Raw genomic sequence first — 17,943 nt, forward strand, 5'->3', positions numbered from 1 at the left:
TGGCTTACCATAGTTTTCTCGACCGCATTGTCTTTCCATGTCATTCAATCCCACCCAGCCGTCCTCTGTCATCTCAATCACATTCTGATCCATCAACCACTGCACAGTACGCCTCGTGTTCTTCTCGACACCTCCCGGTCGATAGATCATGTCCAGCTTCAACAGGCTTGAAAGAAAGCTGATTTCACTAAATAGATCATTATACTTCATACGCTGTAATGGCTTGCCACCCCCTTTTTTGATGACAGAGTAAAGGGCAGCACAGACAATGGCTTCTTCTACAAAGAGGTGAATGACCTGGTTACGATAATAAGATAGCTCAAAGGGTGAAATGGGATAAAACGTGGGTTCCACAATGTCTTTTCCTTTTCTTTCACCAATCAAGTCTTTATGAATCGATACTGTCCTAATCATCAAGCAACAGAATGAGACTGTGTCCCGGGCTTTCTTTAGGATGACACCCACCTGTCTACAATCGAGCCAGTTGACATTCCATAAAATTCAGAGACATGACCTCCTTTGTCTTGTATGACCTTCCTTAGCCAATCCACTCTTCTGATCAATTCACTTCTTCCAACCCCTCGGCCTCTTAGCGTCAAAATCACTGTACCAACCAATGCGGATGGCATGACAACAGCGATTGAGTTCTAATTGATGAAATGAGCTGCTTTCTTTATCTATTAAAAAAAAATAAAGAGCTTACGATATCAGCAAGCACTCTAGAGCATCGTTAGGAGATAGAAAAGAAGAGATCAATCACAATTACCTGTAACCGAGTGACTTTAATAAGATTGATTTCTGATTCAAATCTTTTAAATCCATCTGTCTAGTAAAATGTTCAGCTCAACCCACCCTCTCATCTTTTCGATCACAAACCCTCTCATCCTCAGCTGATCGTCCAACCAATCACGTAAAGCAAACGGTTTTCCTAGTCGTACTACACATACGTCTGTTTAGAGGGAGAGAGCAATAAAAATGATAAAGAGTTACCATCGACACGACCCCATTTTAATTGCAGCAATCGACTGCTGGTCAATATCTGCCAGACGCTTTCCTTTTGCTTGGGGGTTCCTAATAATTCTGTGGCATAGCTTGAGGTCTCGATGATCTTGTCATAACCAATCGAGATGGGCACAATATGACAATTCGTGACGCGATTGTCTACCAGTGCATCCAAAATGATCTTGACAACGCCCAATTTCGGTTGAAGCAATTTACCGAGTCGAGAGCGCGTGCCTTCGACAAAGCATTCCAGGTTGACTATGTGAACGATTAGTGTCATCCACAGACCAGCCCGTCATACGTACAGCCATTGGATAATAAAGCAATCATGTATTCCTCCAGTATCGTCTTGTACAGCTCATCCCCTCCCCATTCTCTTCTTATCCAAACCGCGCCTGATGATTTCAGTATCTTGCCCACCACGGGTAAATCCAGATTGTCACCGGCAATGATGTGAGGTATTTGGATGCCAAGACGAAACATCAAATAGGACACGACCAAGTAATCAATATGAGATTTATGGGAAGGTAAGAAGATGAGGGATTCCTTCTTTTCTTGAGCGATCAGAGCCACTCTTTTCAACTAGGCTTGTCTCATGAATTACCGTCTTTTGTTTCATCAAACACATACCTCCACCCATTCATTCTCTCGGATATGAAGTCCTTGATGATACAGTCGGACCAGGATGGTATTCACCACGAATGCAAAAAACCGAAGTATCCTCATACTGTCCACTGTGGCCACTGCTTTTTCAACAATGGATTTCGCCACGACTTCAAGCTCGTTCTGGAATGCCTTTCTTTGTTTTTGAATTCGAGACGGTTTCCAGGTCTTTTGCTCGACCAGACGCTGGGTTTGTCGATCGGCCAGCTGATCGATCACTTCCTGAACTGTGACAAGTGAGCAACGCAAATCGGATGAATTATCGATTGTGTACCTTTAGGACTGTTGAGGACCATGGATCGCATCTCTCGCGTGAATTCTGGATAAAGGATCTTGGTGCCAATATAATCCTTGTAGCCACGCCAACCCTTTCTCTTTCGGTTTAGCATCACATCCTAAAGTACATCATTTTTATTACCGCTCCTTGATAATATAAACCGATATTCAGCATGAAAGCAACTGGATCTTCTCTCATACGACGTGGTTCCCTTTCACTTTTCATAGTCATTAGCAACACGTTGGTTGGTTACAGTGAAAACATTTACACGACATTACGGTATTCGGATAAATCTCGTTGGACATGAATCTTGACTGCTCTTTTATCTTCCACCACCGTGTATTCATTCACTAAATTCTCAATTTGTTTTTCTGTTTTATTATTTGCCATGATTGAATAAAGAAAGAAAGAAACCAGGTTGTTTTTATTTAAACCACTGGACCGTGGGGCAAACAAAGAACTGGGATTGTTTTTTTGTGTGGGGTTCACGTGATGAATTACATAATACGAAAAAGACACTTTATAGAAAAAGGGTGTCTTTGTCTTGTTTGGAGACGTGAGAAAATGGGTCTCGCTCATCTGCGCGCAGATTAGAATCGTTTTTCCCCCACCTTTCCTTTTTCTAGTGTCTGTGTACCGATACTGTGGAATAATCCAACCTGCTTCATCTCTCATCGTCGTAGTTCATCCTTTAAGCAACCAGAATTAAAATAACAAGCAAGCCTTCTTTGCTTCCATGTTTTGTTGATCATGTTTGAATGACTTGAACGATGTTAAAGTTTCTAGAATTCCATCCGATTCATTTCTAACGTCACTCATCATTGTTCACTCTCTTGCCTTTTTTTTTTTTTTTTTCTTTACTTTTATCAATTTAGAATATTCGCTATAATTCTTATTTTTATTTTTAAATTCCAACCCATCGTCCTATCGATGAAGCTTATTTTTATAACCGCACTTTATCCATATTCATCGAAGTGACCCAACCGGTCGGTTCACGATGGGTGACATCATGTCCGAAAAGAGAAAAAAAAAAGTGCAGTGCTTTTTCTTTTTTTTCTTTTTTTTTTCTTTTTTTTCCTTCTTTTGACTTTCCTTTTCCATCCTTTTTTTTTTTTTTTTTTTTTCTTTTTACATATTCAACACTATCGTACATAGACACAGATAGAAAATAGTTGAAGGATTAAGAAAAAAAAAGAAATACACTGCAACGAATTTATTCTTATTTATTATTTATCTTTACACAATTAACTGTAAAAAAATAATACAGATAATTTTCCTTTTATAAGACAATCCTCATTTTTTTTTTAGAAAAGATCCTTTTTTTTTTTTTTCCTGCTGATAAAATTTTTTTTAATATGACAAAAGTCAATAATAACAGTCGATCGAGTTCATCTTCCAGTGACAATCAACCTTATAAAAGGTACGTATTCCTGTCTCCTTGCATCCCCTTTTGTTAACGCATGAAACTGTTTAAAGGATTAAATTGGATGATACAAACTTGGAGAATAACAATAACAAAACAACAATGAAGACACAAGCAGCTTTTGTCAACAAACTTTACAAGTAAAAAGAACAGATCTACGTTGAAAGATAAAAATTAATAGAATACATCATAGAATGTTGGAAGACCCACAAACATCCGATTTGATATCGTGGTCTAGTCACGGAGACCTCTTTAGTGTATCCAATCCCACCTTATTTTCAAAATGTGTATTACCTCAGTATTTCAAGCATAACAATTGGCAGAGTTTTGTTCGACAGTTGAACAGTAAGTATGAAATGGAACAAATCAAAAGCTGATCATTTGCCCTAGTGTACGGATTTCATAAAGTCAACGATCTGATCCACTCCAACCTGACAAACGAAAACCAAACATGGGAATTCAAACATCCAAACTTCAGAAGAGGGGCCGTGGGTGATTTACAGCACATCAAGCGAAAGAGTGCGAAAACTCAATTACAGCAATTACAGCAGCAGAGACAGCAAGAATTACAAGAACTCTCTAAAAACAAGGATGATTTCCTGACTCGGTCCTCATCACCGCCCCATTTGCAACCCACACCACCCGAACATCATGAACTGGACGATCAAGTATCAAGGATCGAATCCCATTTAGTAGGAGTTTCAAAATCTTGTGAATTATTGTACAATGAAATTGTTCATTTGAGAATGATTGTTTCTAAGCAACAAGTGGTAAGTGAAAAAAAAAAAAAAATAGACTAAAAAAAAAAAAAGCTAATTTAGTTTTTTTACTTTATTTAGGTAATTCAGGATCTTGTGGATGTTGTTTCAACTTCAAAATTAAACTCAAGTAATCAAAGAGGGAAACAAAAGGGAGAGAAGGAAATACTGAATCCATTCTGTTTAGATTGTACATGTTCAACCAACAGCAGCATGGGCCCTCATGGAGACCCTAGCAGCCGAAAGACAGCAAGCCAAGATTTACAAGACGGTAATCCTTCATGAATAGTGTAACATCCAAACTAAACACCATCATCCTTAGCTGAGAGCCTTCGATTACAGATTGCAAAAATCAAAGAGATCCAAAGCATCCACCGACCTACGGATCATCATGAACGATCGAGCAGCAGCAGTAGCAGCAGCAGCAGTAGCAGCAGCAGCAGCAGTCTGACACCGAATCGAATGATGCGATATGATTCGGCTGATTTGAAAACCTATTCGATCGACAGTCCCTCCTTTCATCCTCGGAAACTACCGCTGATTGAAACCATGCAACCGTTGGATGACCTCTACGATCCGAAATCGTGTCATCCGCCCCGTTCGACGGATAGCAGCAAAATAAGTAAATTGTCTCCTTAAATAGGATGGGATCAAAGACAATGCTAATGTAATGATGTTAGGTGAAAGAAATCATGCTTCTTCTATCATGAGCTTTGGAAAAGAATCCCACATGTTGAATCCCATCGGTGATTCCGGTAAGCGTAAAAAAGATTTGCGTGGAAAACAGAAGAGTTTGGCTTAGTAAAAACATATCGTAATCATCTCACTCCATTATACATACACACACTTTTTTTTTTGCCTCCATTTATACATATTCCTATACCATCTCTCTCTCTCTCCCTTTTATAGACTTTTCAAAGTGAAATAAAATCTTTTTTTGCATCTTCATCTTCGATTGGATTCAGTGCAAGTTTAAATCTTGATGCATTTGTGAAATAAATAAAACTGCATCCCTGAGCTCTGCTGGGCGGTGAAGAGAACAGGATGGATCGAACCTGTCATGTATTCTTATCCAAATCACCAAGACAGAGATCCAGGCTGTCCAACATCTCCCTTTCTCTGCCAAAGACCCAGAAAAGAGACCAGGCCAAGCGCTAGAGTAGGATGACCTTTACAAAAAAAAAAAAGTAATTGTGTCTTTTATGATTTCAAGCAGACTCGATGATTTTTTTTTAAAAAATTAAGAAATCACAATCCTCTTCTTTCGTTTTCACCGTCAGACTCTACAGCCATGACTGGTTTTTAGGTCCTTTGTGAGCTGAAAGACATGCATCTAGAATGAATCCCATCCTCTCTAGCCATTGAAATGATGTCACAGTGATAAAATGGATACGATGAAAAAGGCAAAGTAGTTGCGTTACAAGTAGGGACGCACCCAACCCACTGGATCACAAGATACGGTCCTAGAGTTCTTTCAAATGACGCACGGTGAGAGAGCAAGTGAGTTTCGGTGACCATGCTTTATAAAGAATTGTTTGAGGGGGGCAAAAAGGGTTTCATCCAAGTATGACATGTAAACAAAATAAGGACAAAATAAGCTTTTGTTTGTGACAGAAATAGGGATTGCATGTGTTTGACAAGAGCACACAATCTGACAAAGAAAAACAGAGCTGATTCCATCCTCCCCTTGTCATTGAAACAATTCATTCTTTTCTATTGTCAAAACGTAGCCGTGCACACCATCCAGTCATTTGACGAGAAAGAGGGTCCGGAGATTGAAAAGGACCTGTCATCTTCTTTTATGCTCTTTACTCTTTCTGACTCATTTTTTCTTTTTTCTTTTTCTCTTTTTCGGTATGCGTTTATTCATTCGACATTGTCTAACAAGACAACCGATATGGAAAAGATTATATCAAACAAAAGGATTTCCTAATAAAGTAGGCATTTATCTCTCCAAAGATCAACAAGGTACTTTATCAATCCACACAAACAAGTCCATTTTTTTAAAAAAAAAGAAAATAGAGTTGACAGAAGCAGAACATGATTTGATAAAGACCAGTCGACCGAATGATATTGTACAAGTGCCAGGAAGTACCTATGGGTAAGTGAATGGGAAGAGAGAGAGAGAGATGTATTGATAGGCTATAGTGGGATACATACCTTGAAATGGAAAGAAAAACCAAACAATGTGCTTGTGATCAAGAAACCAAAAGATGTCAAGACAGAGAAGGCGATCATTGAACTCACAAAGTAAATAAGACAACGGTCTGAGACGTGTACTGACGCGTGTGTCATTAGCTGGTTACATCAAACGCGACCTGAGATGAACATTATTGTTGAAGAGAGTGTGGCTGAACAGTTCAAGAAGGAATTACCTTTTGTGCACGTATTGAAAAGTAAATTGGACAGAGAATGAAAGAAAAAGGAAACTGATTTTTTTTTTTTAAAAAAAAAAAGAGGAGGATACGAACACGATTGATTTTGCCATCACACTCGGTGGTGACGGCACCTTGCTTCACCTCTCTACCCTGTTTCCTAAAGCTGTACCGCCCGTACTTAGCTTTTCACTTGGCACGCTCTGTTTCTTGATGTCCTACAGTAAATAGAACAAAAGAAAGTAGGAAGGGGGGGTACTGATGTTTGGATAGGATTCGATCGCTATCAGACCATTCTGAAAGACATGCTGTCGGGTCACATCGGACTGACGATGCGGATGCGTCTGTTTTGTTCACTTCATCAACCGAACGGGAAAAGGATCGAACTGGATGGTAAAGAGGTCGAGGACAGACAGGTGATGAACGAAGTGAGCTTACATCGAGGTCGATACCCTCACTTGACCTCGATCGAGTGTCGGGTGGATCATCAATACCTGACCGAGTGTATCGCGGATGGCCTGATCGTGTCCACCCCGACTGGCTCCACGGCCTATTCACTTTCTGCCGGGGGGCCGATCGTGCATCCTTCTGTCCAGAGTCTGGTCATGACACCGATCTGTCCAAGATCACTTTCTTTTCGAACCATCTTGTTACCACCAAGCTCGATTATTGAACTCAAGGTTTGTTTGATGCATGCTCTCTCTTCTCTTGGCTGATGGTTATGATAGATTGGAGAGAACAGTAAGAATCCGACAGAGGTCAGTATCGATGGACAAGAGATATTCATGTTGAATAAAGGAGAATATGTCAAGGTAATTATATCCCCCCCCCTTCTTTTTCTTTATGACTCAACATCAACAAAGGTACGCATGTCCAAATACCCAATTCCATGTGTCACACAATTGGAAAAGGAGACAAGATGGGAGAAGGATATCAATGAGTTATTAAAGTGGAACCAAAGCTTCGGTAGATGATTTTTTTTCTTTTTTTTTTTCTCCTTTTTTTTTTTTTTTTTTATAAAGTGCTTCCAGTAAGTAATGTCACGGCCAATCAAAACCAGTGTCACTGGTCAATCAAAATTGATGCCATTGGCCAATCAAAATCAATTTCATATTTTTTAGAAACAATCTCGCTTGCTTGGAAATCATGTCGTTGATTCTTGCCACCCAAAGAATATAAATAGGGAAATTATGTTTCAATGCTTTACAATTCAATACGAGTACACTATTTCTATATGAAGATGGGCATGGGTGTGTTATTCATAAGAAGGGTGGTTCCTGAGCCTCATGGATTACATTGTTGAACAGAATGAAATTTATTGTTGAGACTATTTGCTAACTCATCCAGATTACTTGGGGAAATACAGTTTCCCAGTGAGTCTTTTCTGACTTGTCCAATGTTGTTAGAAAAGCCAGAAAAAAAAAAAGATAAAGATATTCGTATGAAGAGAGGCAAAACCAAAGCGAGACTATATGCGTTATACAGTCCTAGGATAAGGGCTAAGTTATTTCGATCTAAATATTGAAAATTGTATGATTGCATCAGCTGCAGCAAAGCACTTGGGCATTCACACTCAAACAGCTTATAGATGAGGGTTAGCCAGTATAGTGCGTGTCCAGTCAGTATTTTTGAGAGCTGTAAAAAGGTAGGTCATAAGTGCATCTTAACTGAAGAGCATAAAACGACGGTTATCAACTTCATGGATCCTAATCCCTCTGCTTACTGTTGTTGAAGTAACTGAGCATTTATTGAAGCGATTCCATGATCTTAAAGTATCACACAGAACTGTTAATAACTTTATGAGACGTGAGTGCAACTTTTCGTTGAAAAAAAAAAAAAAAAAAAAAAAAAAGCAAATTTTCATTCTACTGAGAGAGAGAAACAGTCCAGCAAAGATGGAGGGAGCGGCACAATTGGGTCTGTCAGTGGGAAAAGGCAGACATGAACTTTCTGACGAATGTGCGTGTGTTTCTTGACGAGTCTGCTTTTGATATCAATATGAAACGCTCAAGAGCCTGGTCTAATAAAGATACGCGTATTATTGTTACCCAGGCCTACTACGAGGGCAAATACAATGTCTATCTGAGCGCTATCTCTGCCTCGGGTTTGATTACCGCCGGCGTAAAACAAAAAAAAACCTAGACCTGCAAAGAAGAGAAAAAGTTGCTGGATAGATACGCTCAGGAACTGTAACAGGTCACTACATTAGTTTCTTAGAAATGACTCTCGATGAAATGGACAAACACCCACATATGAAAGGCCGCTCTATTGTTATGGAGAATGCACCCATTCACACGCATGAAAATATAAAAAAGTAGGTTGAGTATCGGGGATATAAATCTGTGTATCTTCCTACTTACCCTCCTGAGCTTAACCCAATTGAACAAATTCTGGGCAGTGGCAAAGAGTAAGGTGAAGCGTCATCGGTTTTTGCAGGAAGACATTTTGTCCAAGAGGATGACAGAAGCCTGCAACAGTGTGAAGAAAAAGTCATTTCAAAGGGTTTGTCGCATTCTTACCAGTGTTAGGATAAATGTCGGAACAGACTACTAATAAAATGACCTAAACGGATGTGCGATTAGGAGAAAAATGGCAATCAGACAAAAAAAAGTGCATTTCTCTTGGTTCATCCAATTTTATTTTTGATCAAAGGGAAATGAGAAAAAAGAAAATAATGAAGTCGAGAAAAAAAATAACAAAGTCGAGAAAAAAAGGCAGCGTCGAGAAAAGAAGAAGGCAAAATCGAGAAAAAAAGGTGGTAATTTTGTAGAACAGTAACTGATTGACATTAATAAATATAAGTCTTAATACAAGATCATAATTCAAATAAAATACAAGTTTATTTAAATAAGATCATACAATCAGTTCCAATTAAACATGTTCTTTTAGAATATGTATTGTATTCATGAGAATTCTTTGATAAGAAGAAATATCAACTAAAATAACCAAATCCAATCCAATGTCAGGAATATTGCTAATCTTTTACATAATTGAAATAACGCGTAAAATAACGTTATTCAAATCAGTGAGGAATTCCCAGAATAAAAGATAATCTATGACAGACATACAAAAGAACAAATGAAAAGTTGTCATAATTCTAATTACAGATGACACTTGCTAAAGCACCTGAAGATTAGAAGAACGCTCACAATAGAAGATATCAAGCCACTCACTCAATAGAATATAAATATTTGCCTTCAATTAGAATAACTTTTACTTTAACTTAAACTGAAATAAACATCAGCCTCAAAAAGTACTCACACTGTTTCTCGATCTTTGTTTCCACCTCTGTTTTATTATTTTCACGATTAATACGCGCGCAATTGTTTTTGGTTGCGGAAGGCCATTGTTTCATTTGCTTTGGAAATATCAGATGGCATGATTGCTGCCATGTGCTGTAGAATTTGGCTGTTCAAAATGCTGTTGCCGATGATTGCCATTTCCATGTCGTCGCCAAACAGATGCAAAAGATCCTCAAACAATTTCTTGATTTTCCCATTATTTTTGCATTTGTCATGCAACAAAGCAACACAATCCTTGTCAAGATGTGCTTCGGAAGACGAATGGAATAAGCGATCCGCTGGAAAAGTCGAGATGCGATCATGAAAGCGTTTTCATTGTCCATCGACTTTGTTGAGCCTTCATGATCGCAGTAGATAAAGACTGTGTAGGGCTGTAAGTGACTAAATAATGTGGCATCACTGAATGCACGGCAGAGGTAATAAGTGGTTGGATGGTGGAACTGTGAACGTAGTTGCCTCGCCTGGGCGATCAAACTGAACAGCTCGATGGATCGTGTTGACGCATTTGACTCGATCTTTTTTGCCTTTGTCCAACTGACCTGATCGATGAATATTTTCGTATGCTGTGGTGACGTAGCAAAATGACACGATGACGGCCCCATTTTTGGTTCCTCGCTTTGGTCCAGGCATACAATGGATGTAATTAATGCAGTACAAGTTTGTGTGACGATGACACGTTTGGAACCGTCTCCTGTACTCCGGATGTGTGGCCAGATGTTGGCGTACGTTGGTTTAGTTGTGAAGATGGACATGTTTGATGAAAATGGCAGTTCGCGATGGATATCGGCTGGTTTTGTTCCTCCATACATTTCCACCGTATTCACAAGAATAGCTTCGCCGTTGCTGACGTTCATCAGAACTGTACCTGCCAATACCTGAGCACGGGCAAATTTGACCTGTGGTTCATGCAGCCAATCCTTATTGAGCAATAGCTCTACAGTATCGTCCAATTCGAAATATTCACGGCTTGCGAGCAGCCGTCGATGTGGTGATTTGTAGATCAGAGATGCCACTCTAACAATAAACTTTTTACTTCTGTAAAATAAGATCAAAGATCTTTTTGCTCTTTTGACTTGTTTAATTCAGCACAAGAGTCAGCCAATCTCATTCGAATTCGGTGATGTAACTTACGATCAAGATCGTCCAAAGGAACTTCGCACACGAGAATAGTTTTATAGGCTTCTTTCGACCGTTTTTTACACTCTACTATATCGACACGCTGCTCATCTTGCTCTGTATTATCATTTTTTTCTGTTTCATCTACGCTGCATCCTGCTGTTTCTTCAGCATTAGTAGTGCTTGTTGTATAACATACTACCATCTTACTTTCATCTGCTTTAAGGTTCAACTGGCTAACATCAGTAACTTTGTTGTCAAAGCTCCTGGGAAGACCTGGGAGCATTCCTTTTGTTGTTTCTGATTTTACTTTAAGCCATGCATTAGATAGAAAAAACATAACCTGAGCTTGATCCATTTTGTAAACATTCGGATTATCCAACTTTTTACTGATACACAGACATAAAGCACGGTCGTGCTGCTGGGCTCGGAAGTGTGCCTTAAAGTTGTCAATAATTCCTGTGTATACAAAGCATTAATGAGAAAACTGTAAAACAAAAAGACAGCTTATATAGCATTTTATCAACAAATAATAGGCTACCTGCATCAAGAGCTTGTAGCTTGCTAGTCGTGTTTGCTAGGAGAAATATCAATTTGATGTTGTTGAGCGGAATTCTTATTTTATGAACGGATGCATTATCCAAAAGAAGAGCAATTTTTCGATTCTTTCTTCCAAAGGCAACATTTAACTTTTTCACGTATGCTGTGAAAATTTCAATTGTGATCCAAGCATTAGTAGAATAATGGTATTCAATTTCATGTTTTTTCCAATTGCAGCCATGGATAACAAATTAGCTCTTGCTTTAAAACATTTGGGGCTCTTGTCTTGTCCGATAACAATTGGTTGCCCTTTGTAAGTCCCATCCGAGTTATAGAGCAGCCCAACTGTCAGATGAGTTTTACTTTTTTTTAGGCCATCAAGCGACTCGGAACATATGGTTCTTCTTGGTGGTTGCTGGTAATATAAGCTTGTTTTATCAAAGCTCATGATATCTATAGGATCATATGGCCCAAGAAGTTCTTTTATCTTCCTCAATTCGTTCTGAATGTTTTCAGAAGTCAAGTTGAGGATAGCGTGTTGCTGTTAGACTTTTACCATTTTTGACAACATTAATATTTATAACGTTTCAGCCTTGTTGAGAATGTTTGATATAGTCTGTTGGGCAAGTGGTTGATCTAAATTAAATTTCTTCATAGCCCATTCACCTAATTTTGTTTGATTAAGCTGGCCAGTAGCATTTTGATCCAAAAGCTCAATTTTTTGAGAAAGAAAGGCGCATACGTTTATTATTAGACATTTTTTTTATAAAGAAATAAAATAAATTTTGTTATGTCATATGTTTATTCTCATCAAAATTATTTTGAGTCTACGACTCGTATATTATCTTTCCAGCAACTTTGATCAAGTCTTAAGCAAGTTTTGATTTTTTAATGTTCTTACACAATTATCAAACCTATACCAACCAACAGTGGCCTATGTGGAAACATGTTGTACAAACCTGTCTATAATGTAGCTACAGTACATGTTAAGTGAGTTCAATTTTTTCAGCTACGAATTTCGATTTAAGGGTATGTTCTACTTAAGGGTGGATATTCCAAAACCTTTGGATATCCTTAAATAGAGCGATTACTGTAATGTAGTGACCTGTTACAGTTCCTGAGCGTATCTATCCAGCAACTTTTTCTCTTCTTTGCAGGTCTAGGTTTTTTTTTTGTTTTACGCCGGCGGTAATCAAACCCGAGGCAGAGATAGCGCTCAGATAGACATTGTATTTGCCCTCGTAGTAGGCCTGGGTAACAATAATACGCGTACCTTTATTAGACCAGGCTCTTGAGCGTTTCATATTGATATCAAAAGCAGACTCGTCAAGAAACACACGCACATTCGTCAGAAAGTTCATGTCTGCCTTTTCCCACTGACAAACCCAATTGTGCCGCTCCCTCCATCTTTGCTGGACTGTTTCTCTCTCTCAGTAGAATGAAAATTTGCTTTTTTTTTTTTTTTTTTTTTTTTTTCAACGAAAAGTTGCACTCACGTCTCATAAAGTTATTAACAGTTCTGTGTGATACTTTAAGATCATGGAATCGCTTCAATAAATGCTCAGTTACTTCAACAACAGTAAGCAGAGGGATTAGGATCCATGAAGTTGATAACCGTCGTTTTATGCTCTTCAGTTAAGATGCACTTATGACCTACCTTTTTACAGCTCTCAAAAATACTGACTGGACACGCACTATACTGGCTAACCCTCATCTATAAGCTGTTTGAGTGTGAATGCCCAAGTGCTTTGCTGCAGCTGATGCAATCATACAATTTTCAATATTTAGATCGAAATAACTTAGCCCTTATCCTAGGACTGTATAACGCATATAGTCTCGCTTTGGTTTTGCCTCTCTTCATACGAATATCTTTATCTTTTTTTTTTTCTGGCTTTTCTAACAACATTGGACAAGTCAGAAAAGACTCACTGGGAAACTGTATTTCCCCAAGTAATCTGGATGAGTTAGCAAATAGTCTCAACAATAAATTTCATTCTGTTCAACAATGTAATCCATGAGGCTCAGGAACCACCCTTCTTATGAATAACACACCCATGCCCATCTTCATATAGAAATAGTGTACTCGTATTGAATTGTAAAGCATTGAAACATAATTTCCCTATTTATATTCTTTGGGTGGCAAGAATCAACGACATGATTTCCAAGCAAGCGAGATTGTTTCTAAAAAATATGAAATTGATTTTGATTGGCCAATGGCATCAATTTTGATTGACCAGTGACACTGGTTTTGATTGGCCGTGACATTACTTACTGGAAGCACTTTATAAAAAAAAAGATAGGATAATAATAATAATAATTTGTACTCCTTTTTTTTGTTATTGTGTGAAGGTTGTTTAATTTTTTTTTTTTAATTTAAAATGATACTCAACCTAAACTATAAATCGTTTTTATATAAAAAAAAAAGTTAAATTAAATCTAAAAAAAAGGTTGAATCGATAACAGAACTAAAAGAGAAAGAAAAAGAAGGAAAAGAAGAAGAAAAAGAGAAAGTCGCACAGACCATGAAGCTTAAAGACAATAAAAAGGTCATTGTCTCTGTCATTCCCTGTTTCCTTCACCCTCTTGAAGCTGAATTGAAAGATGAACAGGATGAGACGGTGGGTGAGGTCTATCCTTTCTTGTCTACAGCCACTTTATGCATTCTCTCTTAACGATTCGTTTAAACATCATCTGTTTACTATCGCCACTTTATTAAAAAAAAAAAATTGACGTGGACTGAATAGTAAAATGGTGATGGTTTATAAACAACGTGTTTGAAATGTTTTCTTGTGAAACATCACTTTTTTATCTCTTTTGTTGTACAGTAGATTGACTTGAGGATCAAGGAGAAGGTAAGAAAGAAAGAAAGAAAAAAAAAAAAAGAAAGAAAAGGGGAAAGATGGCATTTGGGTGATTATAAATAGAAAGGAGAGCGAGAGATGGCTTGTTGACAAGTGAGAGCTCAAAGTGAGAAGGATCGTCTAAGTGTGCCCCCTTTTGATTGGCGTAACCTTAAATGGCATAGGAACAACAGGATTTAAAGTAACGAATAACATGTGTGCATTCTGTTTCCTCTCCCCCCTTTTTTTTTTCTTTTTTTCCTTCAAAATAATCAGGCAATAATTCACTCTCTTTCTTTCTTTCTTGTTCCCCCAATTGTCTGTATGATATGAATTCATTTTCATCACCACCTACATCACCACCTATTTCAACATTTACATCTCATTTTGTACAAGCCTTACATGATTATCTTCCTTCTTCTGCACCAGTGACAGATGAACCCGTCACTTGTTTATTTTTTAAAAAGGGTTCGATCATTGAAGTCTTTAATCGAGATGATTCTGGTTGGTGGGATGGACAATGTGGTGAGATCAGAGGTTGGTTTCCGAGTAATTATGTTGGAAGGATAGGTGAAGCAAAGAGATCAAGTCTAGATTTTGAAAGAGAGAATGATGATGAATTAACACAGTGGCAGCAAGAAAAGCATCAAGAAAAGGTAAGATGAATGAATCAATAGAAAGTGACTGATGATGATTAGATGTCGACAAGAATATCATTTATTGAAGAAGTATCAGAAATAATAAAAGAATTAAAAAAAGAATATTCAAAAGACACCAACACAATCCAAATCCTTGTCTTTCAACTCGTCTCTTGCATCAAATCGATCCTTGTTGAATCGAATATTGTCAACAAGGAAAGCCCGATTTTAAAAGTATACCCAGAATTAGCCAAACAACGTAAACTGGTCTTTTCTACACTCAACAAACTCGTCTTGAAATGCAAAGAAACCGACAGAGAACAAGAACTGACGGTCTTGGCAGATCAATTACTCTACGATCTTCATCAATTCGAACGCATCCTTCAACTCTTGCCTTCTTCTCTTTCCGATCTCAGCTTTTCTTCTTCACGCTCCTCACTGACCTCCATTCAATCCAACAGCAGCACGAAATACGATCCCAAGAACACCTCCAGTTCATCCCTCCTCTTACTTTCCACCTTCAAACTCAACACGGACACCATCTTGCAGTCCATCTTTGACCGACAATCTTATCTGCAGGATCTCATCTCGACCCTCTTGGCCCAACTCCCACTCTTCCTGGCCCAACATCAGCAAGTCGACCTGCTCGACATCACCCAGAAAGCGATCGAACGCGTCAAGAGCTTCTTGGCCGTGGTAGAGCATGTGTGCAGCAACATTGAAGATCTCGACAGGCTCTCGTGTACCATCCCGTCCGATCCACATCTGGTCTCCTTGGTGTTCGCCAAGGAGTCGGTCTATAGCGCGATCACCAACCTCGTCACGGCCATCCGGGCCTCAACCCATCCTTCCGGCCTGACGATGAACGTACTCGAACTGGAGCATTTGACCGAGTGCTGTCAGCAGGTCATCAAGACCACCCTGGACTGTACACGGTCCGTCAAGTCGTGTCTGCAGCCCAACCCATCCGATCCACCCCCTCTTTCAGAAGAGATGCCCAAAAGCTACCATCAGCTTGACATGATGACCCGAAAGATTTCGACCCTCAAAGCGATCGAACAAGAACTCCTTCAACCCGTAAATAAAACCCAGAGACCAAGAGCCTCATCTGTAAATACACAACAACATCCCAAGAGACCCCGAGGTCTTTCACTCACATCCTTAAATCATCCTACCTCAGAAAGCTTATTATTATTACCCGACACTTGGAATCAGAAACAGACTCCTGCAGCCACTCCTTTCAAGGTAAATAAAAAACAGGAGAAGAAAATAAGAACTGACGGATGATGTAGTGGACAGAAGAAGTGATCTTGAATCGTGAAGGCAGTATCAAATATGCTTCGATTGAAGCCCTGGTGGAACACTTGACCTTTCATGAAAAATCACCAGGTAATCACAAGAAGCGCAGAAAAAAAGAAAGAGACTGATGAGCCCATAGACCTTTTATTTGTACGCGCCTTTTTCTACAACTTTCGACTGTTTACCCATCCACAGGAACTACTCGAGTTACTCATCCAACGCTTTCACTTGCCACCGACCGACACAGACGATTGGACGAATCAAGTCCAGATCCCTGTTCGATTAAGGGTGTACAACGTGATCAAGACATGGTTGGAAAATTATTTCATGTTGGATCAAGATGCCGTCATCCACACCCGTCTGCTCTGCTTTACCCAAACAGACCTGACAGAGGCCATGCCGACACCGGCTGAAAGAATGCTTCAGCTGATCCACAAGACGGTAAGCAGACCCTCGGTCATGCCAAGCTCTCGCTCATGTTTCTTTAGTTCACAGCCAAGGAGACCCCACGCAAGGCACCGACCGTGCCCGAAAAACCCAGCCAGCATCACAGCTCGATCTTTTCCAACCTCTCTCTCTTTGACGACCACACCATCTATCCCTCCAGTATCATGAGCAAATCCACCCGAAACATGATCAAAAAGGCCCTGTCCCAACACAACCTCGGCCTGGTCCACCTGCTGGACATCGAACCCGTCGAACTCGCCCGTCAGATCACCTTGCTCGAGAACGGCCTGTTCTGTCAGATCGAGCCCTTTGAGATCATCGGCCAGGGCTTCAAAAAGAAAAAGAGTCAGGCGGTGCATGTGAAGGCGATGATCCAAAAGAGTACACAGATCACCAGTTGGATCTCGGACAGTGTGTTGAATGAGGTGGATGTCAAGAAACGAGCGAACCTGTTGAAATATTGGATCAAAGTAGGCGACGTAAGTAGACCTCTTTTTTTTCTCTCTCTCTCTCTCTGACGTATGCCTTAGGCCTGTCTGCATCTCAACAACTACAACACATTGATGGCCATCCGATCCGCCCTGGACTCGACCTGCATCATTCGTCTCAAACGCACCTGGGATCACGTCTCGAGTAAATACCGCGCCATGTGGGACCCCATCTACCGCGCCACAGACTCCCAGCGTAACTTTGCCGAATACCGTCACCGGCTCAAGAGCGCGGTCGCACCCTGTCTGCCCTTCCTTGGTGTCTACCTGACCGACATGACGTTCATCGATGACGGCAACCGAGATTATTGTCTTTCGGGAAATCAAAAGTTGATTCACATGGACAAGTACATCAAGACCACGCGTGTGCTGAACGAGATCCATCAGTTTCAAATACCCTATCGTCTGATCGAAGTGGACGAAATACAACAATATCTTCATCGTGTGTTGGATTCGGTCGAACAAGACGATCAAGTCTTTTATTCAAAAAGTTTAAAACTGGAGCCCAAAGAGGAGGATTAGGTCCTCCCTTCCCCCCCCCCGTGTTTTTGTTCCTGAAAAAAAAAAAAATAAAAAATGTCTTTATTTTGTATTCCAAGATTCTTGATCCCTGCATCCTCATCATGCAGTGACCCAATCATTCCATCCAGTCATGACAAAAAAAAAGACTTTTTATCCAAGGGGACGTCTGTCAAGGAGGTTGTTCAAGACGCATCCATCACCCAATCACACCCTACAGTTGTGACTATTGAACAGAATGTGGCTTGTGGGTGCG

At 39.6% G+C, this 17,943-nt stretch overlaps 9 protein-coding genes across 9 annotated transcripts; 6 read left to right on the plus strand and 3 right to left on the minus strand.

Annotated features, from left to right (window-relative positions):
• Positions 1 to 673: 673 nt before the first annotated feature.
• On the minus strand, positions 674 to 1,485 carry RO3G_15038 (uncharacterized protein; the record flags this gene model as incomplete). The annotated part of the gene is made up of 4 exons (XM_067669622.1): positions 674 to 677; positions 767 to 826; positions 948 to 1,260; positions 1,308 to 1,485. 4 exons carry the CDS (start codon positions 1,483 to 1,485, stop codon positions 674 to 676), a joined length of 555 nt encoding a protein of 184 aa, XP_067525723.1.
• Positions 1,486 to 3,297: 1,812 nt separating this feature from the next.
• Positions 3,298 to 4,925, plus strand: RO3G_15039 (uncharacterized protein; the record flags this gene model as incomplete). Its single annotated transcript, XM_067669623.1, has 6 exons — positions 3,298 to 3,362; positions 3,559 to 3,710; positions 3,756 to 4,135; positions 4,205 to 4,253; positions 4,446 to 4,745; positions 4,804 to 4,925. 6 exons carry the CDS (start codon positions 3,298 to 3,300, stop codon positions 4,923 to 4,925), a joined length of 1,068 nt encoding a protein of 355 aa, XP_067525724.1.
• A 1,295-nt stretch (positions 4,926 to 6,220) lies between these two features.
• RO3G_15040 (uncharacterized protein) lies at positions 6,221 to 7,214 on the plus strand (the record flags this gene model as incomplete). The annotated part of the gene is made up of 5 exons (XM_067669624.1): positions 6,221 to 6,224; positions 6,298 to 6,373; positions 6,422 to 6,519; positions 6,581 to 6,721; positions 6,772 to 7,214. The coding sequence occupies 5 exons, from the start codon at positions 6,221 to 6,223 to the stop codon at positions 7,212 to 7,214; spliced, it is 762 nt and encodes a 253-aa protein (XP_067525725.1).
• Positions 7,215 to 8,439: 1,225 nt separating this feature from the next.
• On the plus strand, positions 8,440 to 8,721 carry RO3G_15041 (uncharacterized protein; the record flags this gene model as incomplete). Its single annotated transcript, XM_067669625.1, has 2 exons — positions 8,440 to 8,619; positions 8,716 to 8,721. 2 exons carry the CDS (start codon positions 8,440 to 8,442, stop codon positions 8,719 to 8,721), a joined length of 186 nt encoding a protein of 61 aa, XP_067525726.1.
• A 1,377-nt stretch (positions 8,722 to 10,098) lies between these two features.
• RO3G_15042 (uncharacterized protein) lies at positions 10,099 to 11,274 on the minus strand (the record flags this gene model as incomplete). The annotated part of the gene is made up of 4 exons (XM_067669626.1): positions 10,099 to 10,161; positions 10,340 to 10,812; positions 10,932 to 11,033; positions 11,127 to 11,274. 4 exons carry the CDS (start codon positions 11,272 to 11,274, stop codon positions 10,099 to 10,101), a joined length of 786 nt encoding a protein of 261 aa, XP_067525727.1.
• Positions 11,275 to 11,695: 421 nt separating this feature from the next.
• On the plus strand, positions 11,696 to 12,021 carry RO3G_15043 (uncharacterized protein; the record flags this gene model as incomplete). Its single annotated transcript, XM_067669627.1, has 3 exons — positions 11,696 to 11,769; positions 11,830 to 11,874; positions 11,916 to 12,021. 3 exons carry the CDS (start codon positions 11,696 to 11,698, stop codon positions 12,019 to 12,021), a joined length of 225 nt encoding a protein of 74 aa, XP_067525728.1.
• A 276-nt stretch (positions 12,022 to 12,297) lies between these two features.
• Positions 12,298 to 12,817, minus strand: RO3G_15044 (uncharacterized protein; the record flags this gene model as incomplete). The annotated part of the gene is made up of 3 exons (XM_067669628.1): positions 12,298 to 12,312; positions 12,358 to 12,390; positions 12,638 to 12,817. 3 exons carry the CDS (start codon positions 12,815 to 12,817, stop codon positions 12,298 to 12,300), a joined length of 228 nt encoding a protein of 75 aa, XP_067525729.1.
• A 1,161-nt stretch (positions 12,818 to 13,978) lies between these two features.
• Positions 13,979 to 14,128, plus strand: RO3G_15045 (uncharacterized protein; the record flags this gene model as incomplete). Its single annotated transcript, XM_067669629.1, has 1 exon — positions 13,979 to 14,128. One exon carries the CDS (start codon positions 13,979 to 13,981, stop codon positions 14,126 to 14,128), a length of 150 nt encoding a protein of 49 aa, XP_067525730.1.
• A 497-nt stretch (positions 14,129 to 14,625) lies between these two features.
• RO3G_15046 (uncharacterized protein) lies at positions 14,626 to 17,690 on the plus strand (the record flags this gene model as incomplete). Its single annotated transcript, XM_067669630.1, has 6 exons — positions 14,626 to 14,952; positions 14,995 to 16,179; positions 16,227 to 16,323; positions 16,481 to 16,674; positions 16,722 to 17,159; positions 17,211 to 17,690. The coding sequence occupies 6 exons, from the start codon at positions 14,626 to 14,628 to the stop codon at positions 17,688 to 17,690; spliced, it is 2,721 nt and encodes a 906-aa protein (XP_067525731.1).
• Positions 17,691 to 17,943: the final 253 nt, after the last annotated feature.

The sequence above is a fragment of the Rhizopus delemar genome, genomic scaffold (genome assembly GCF_000149305.1).
Source record: "Rhizopus delemar RA 99-880 supercont3.15 genomic scaffold, whole genome shotgun sequence".
Classification (NCBI taxonomy): domain Eukaryota; kingdom Fungi; phylum Mucoromycota; class Mucoromycetes; order Mucorales; family Rhizopodaceae; genus Rhizopus; species Rhizopus delemar.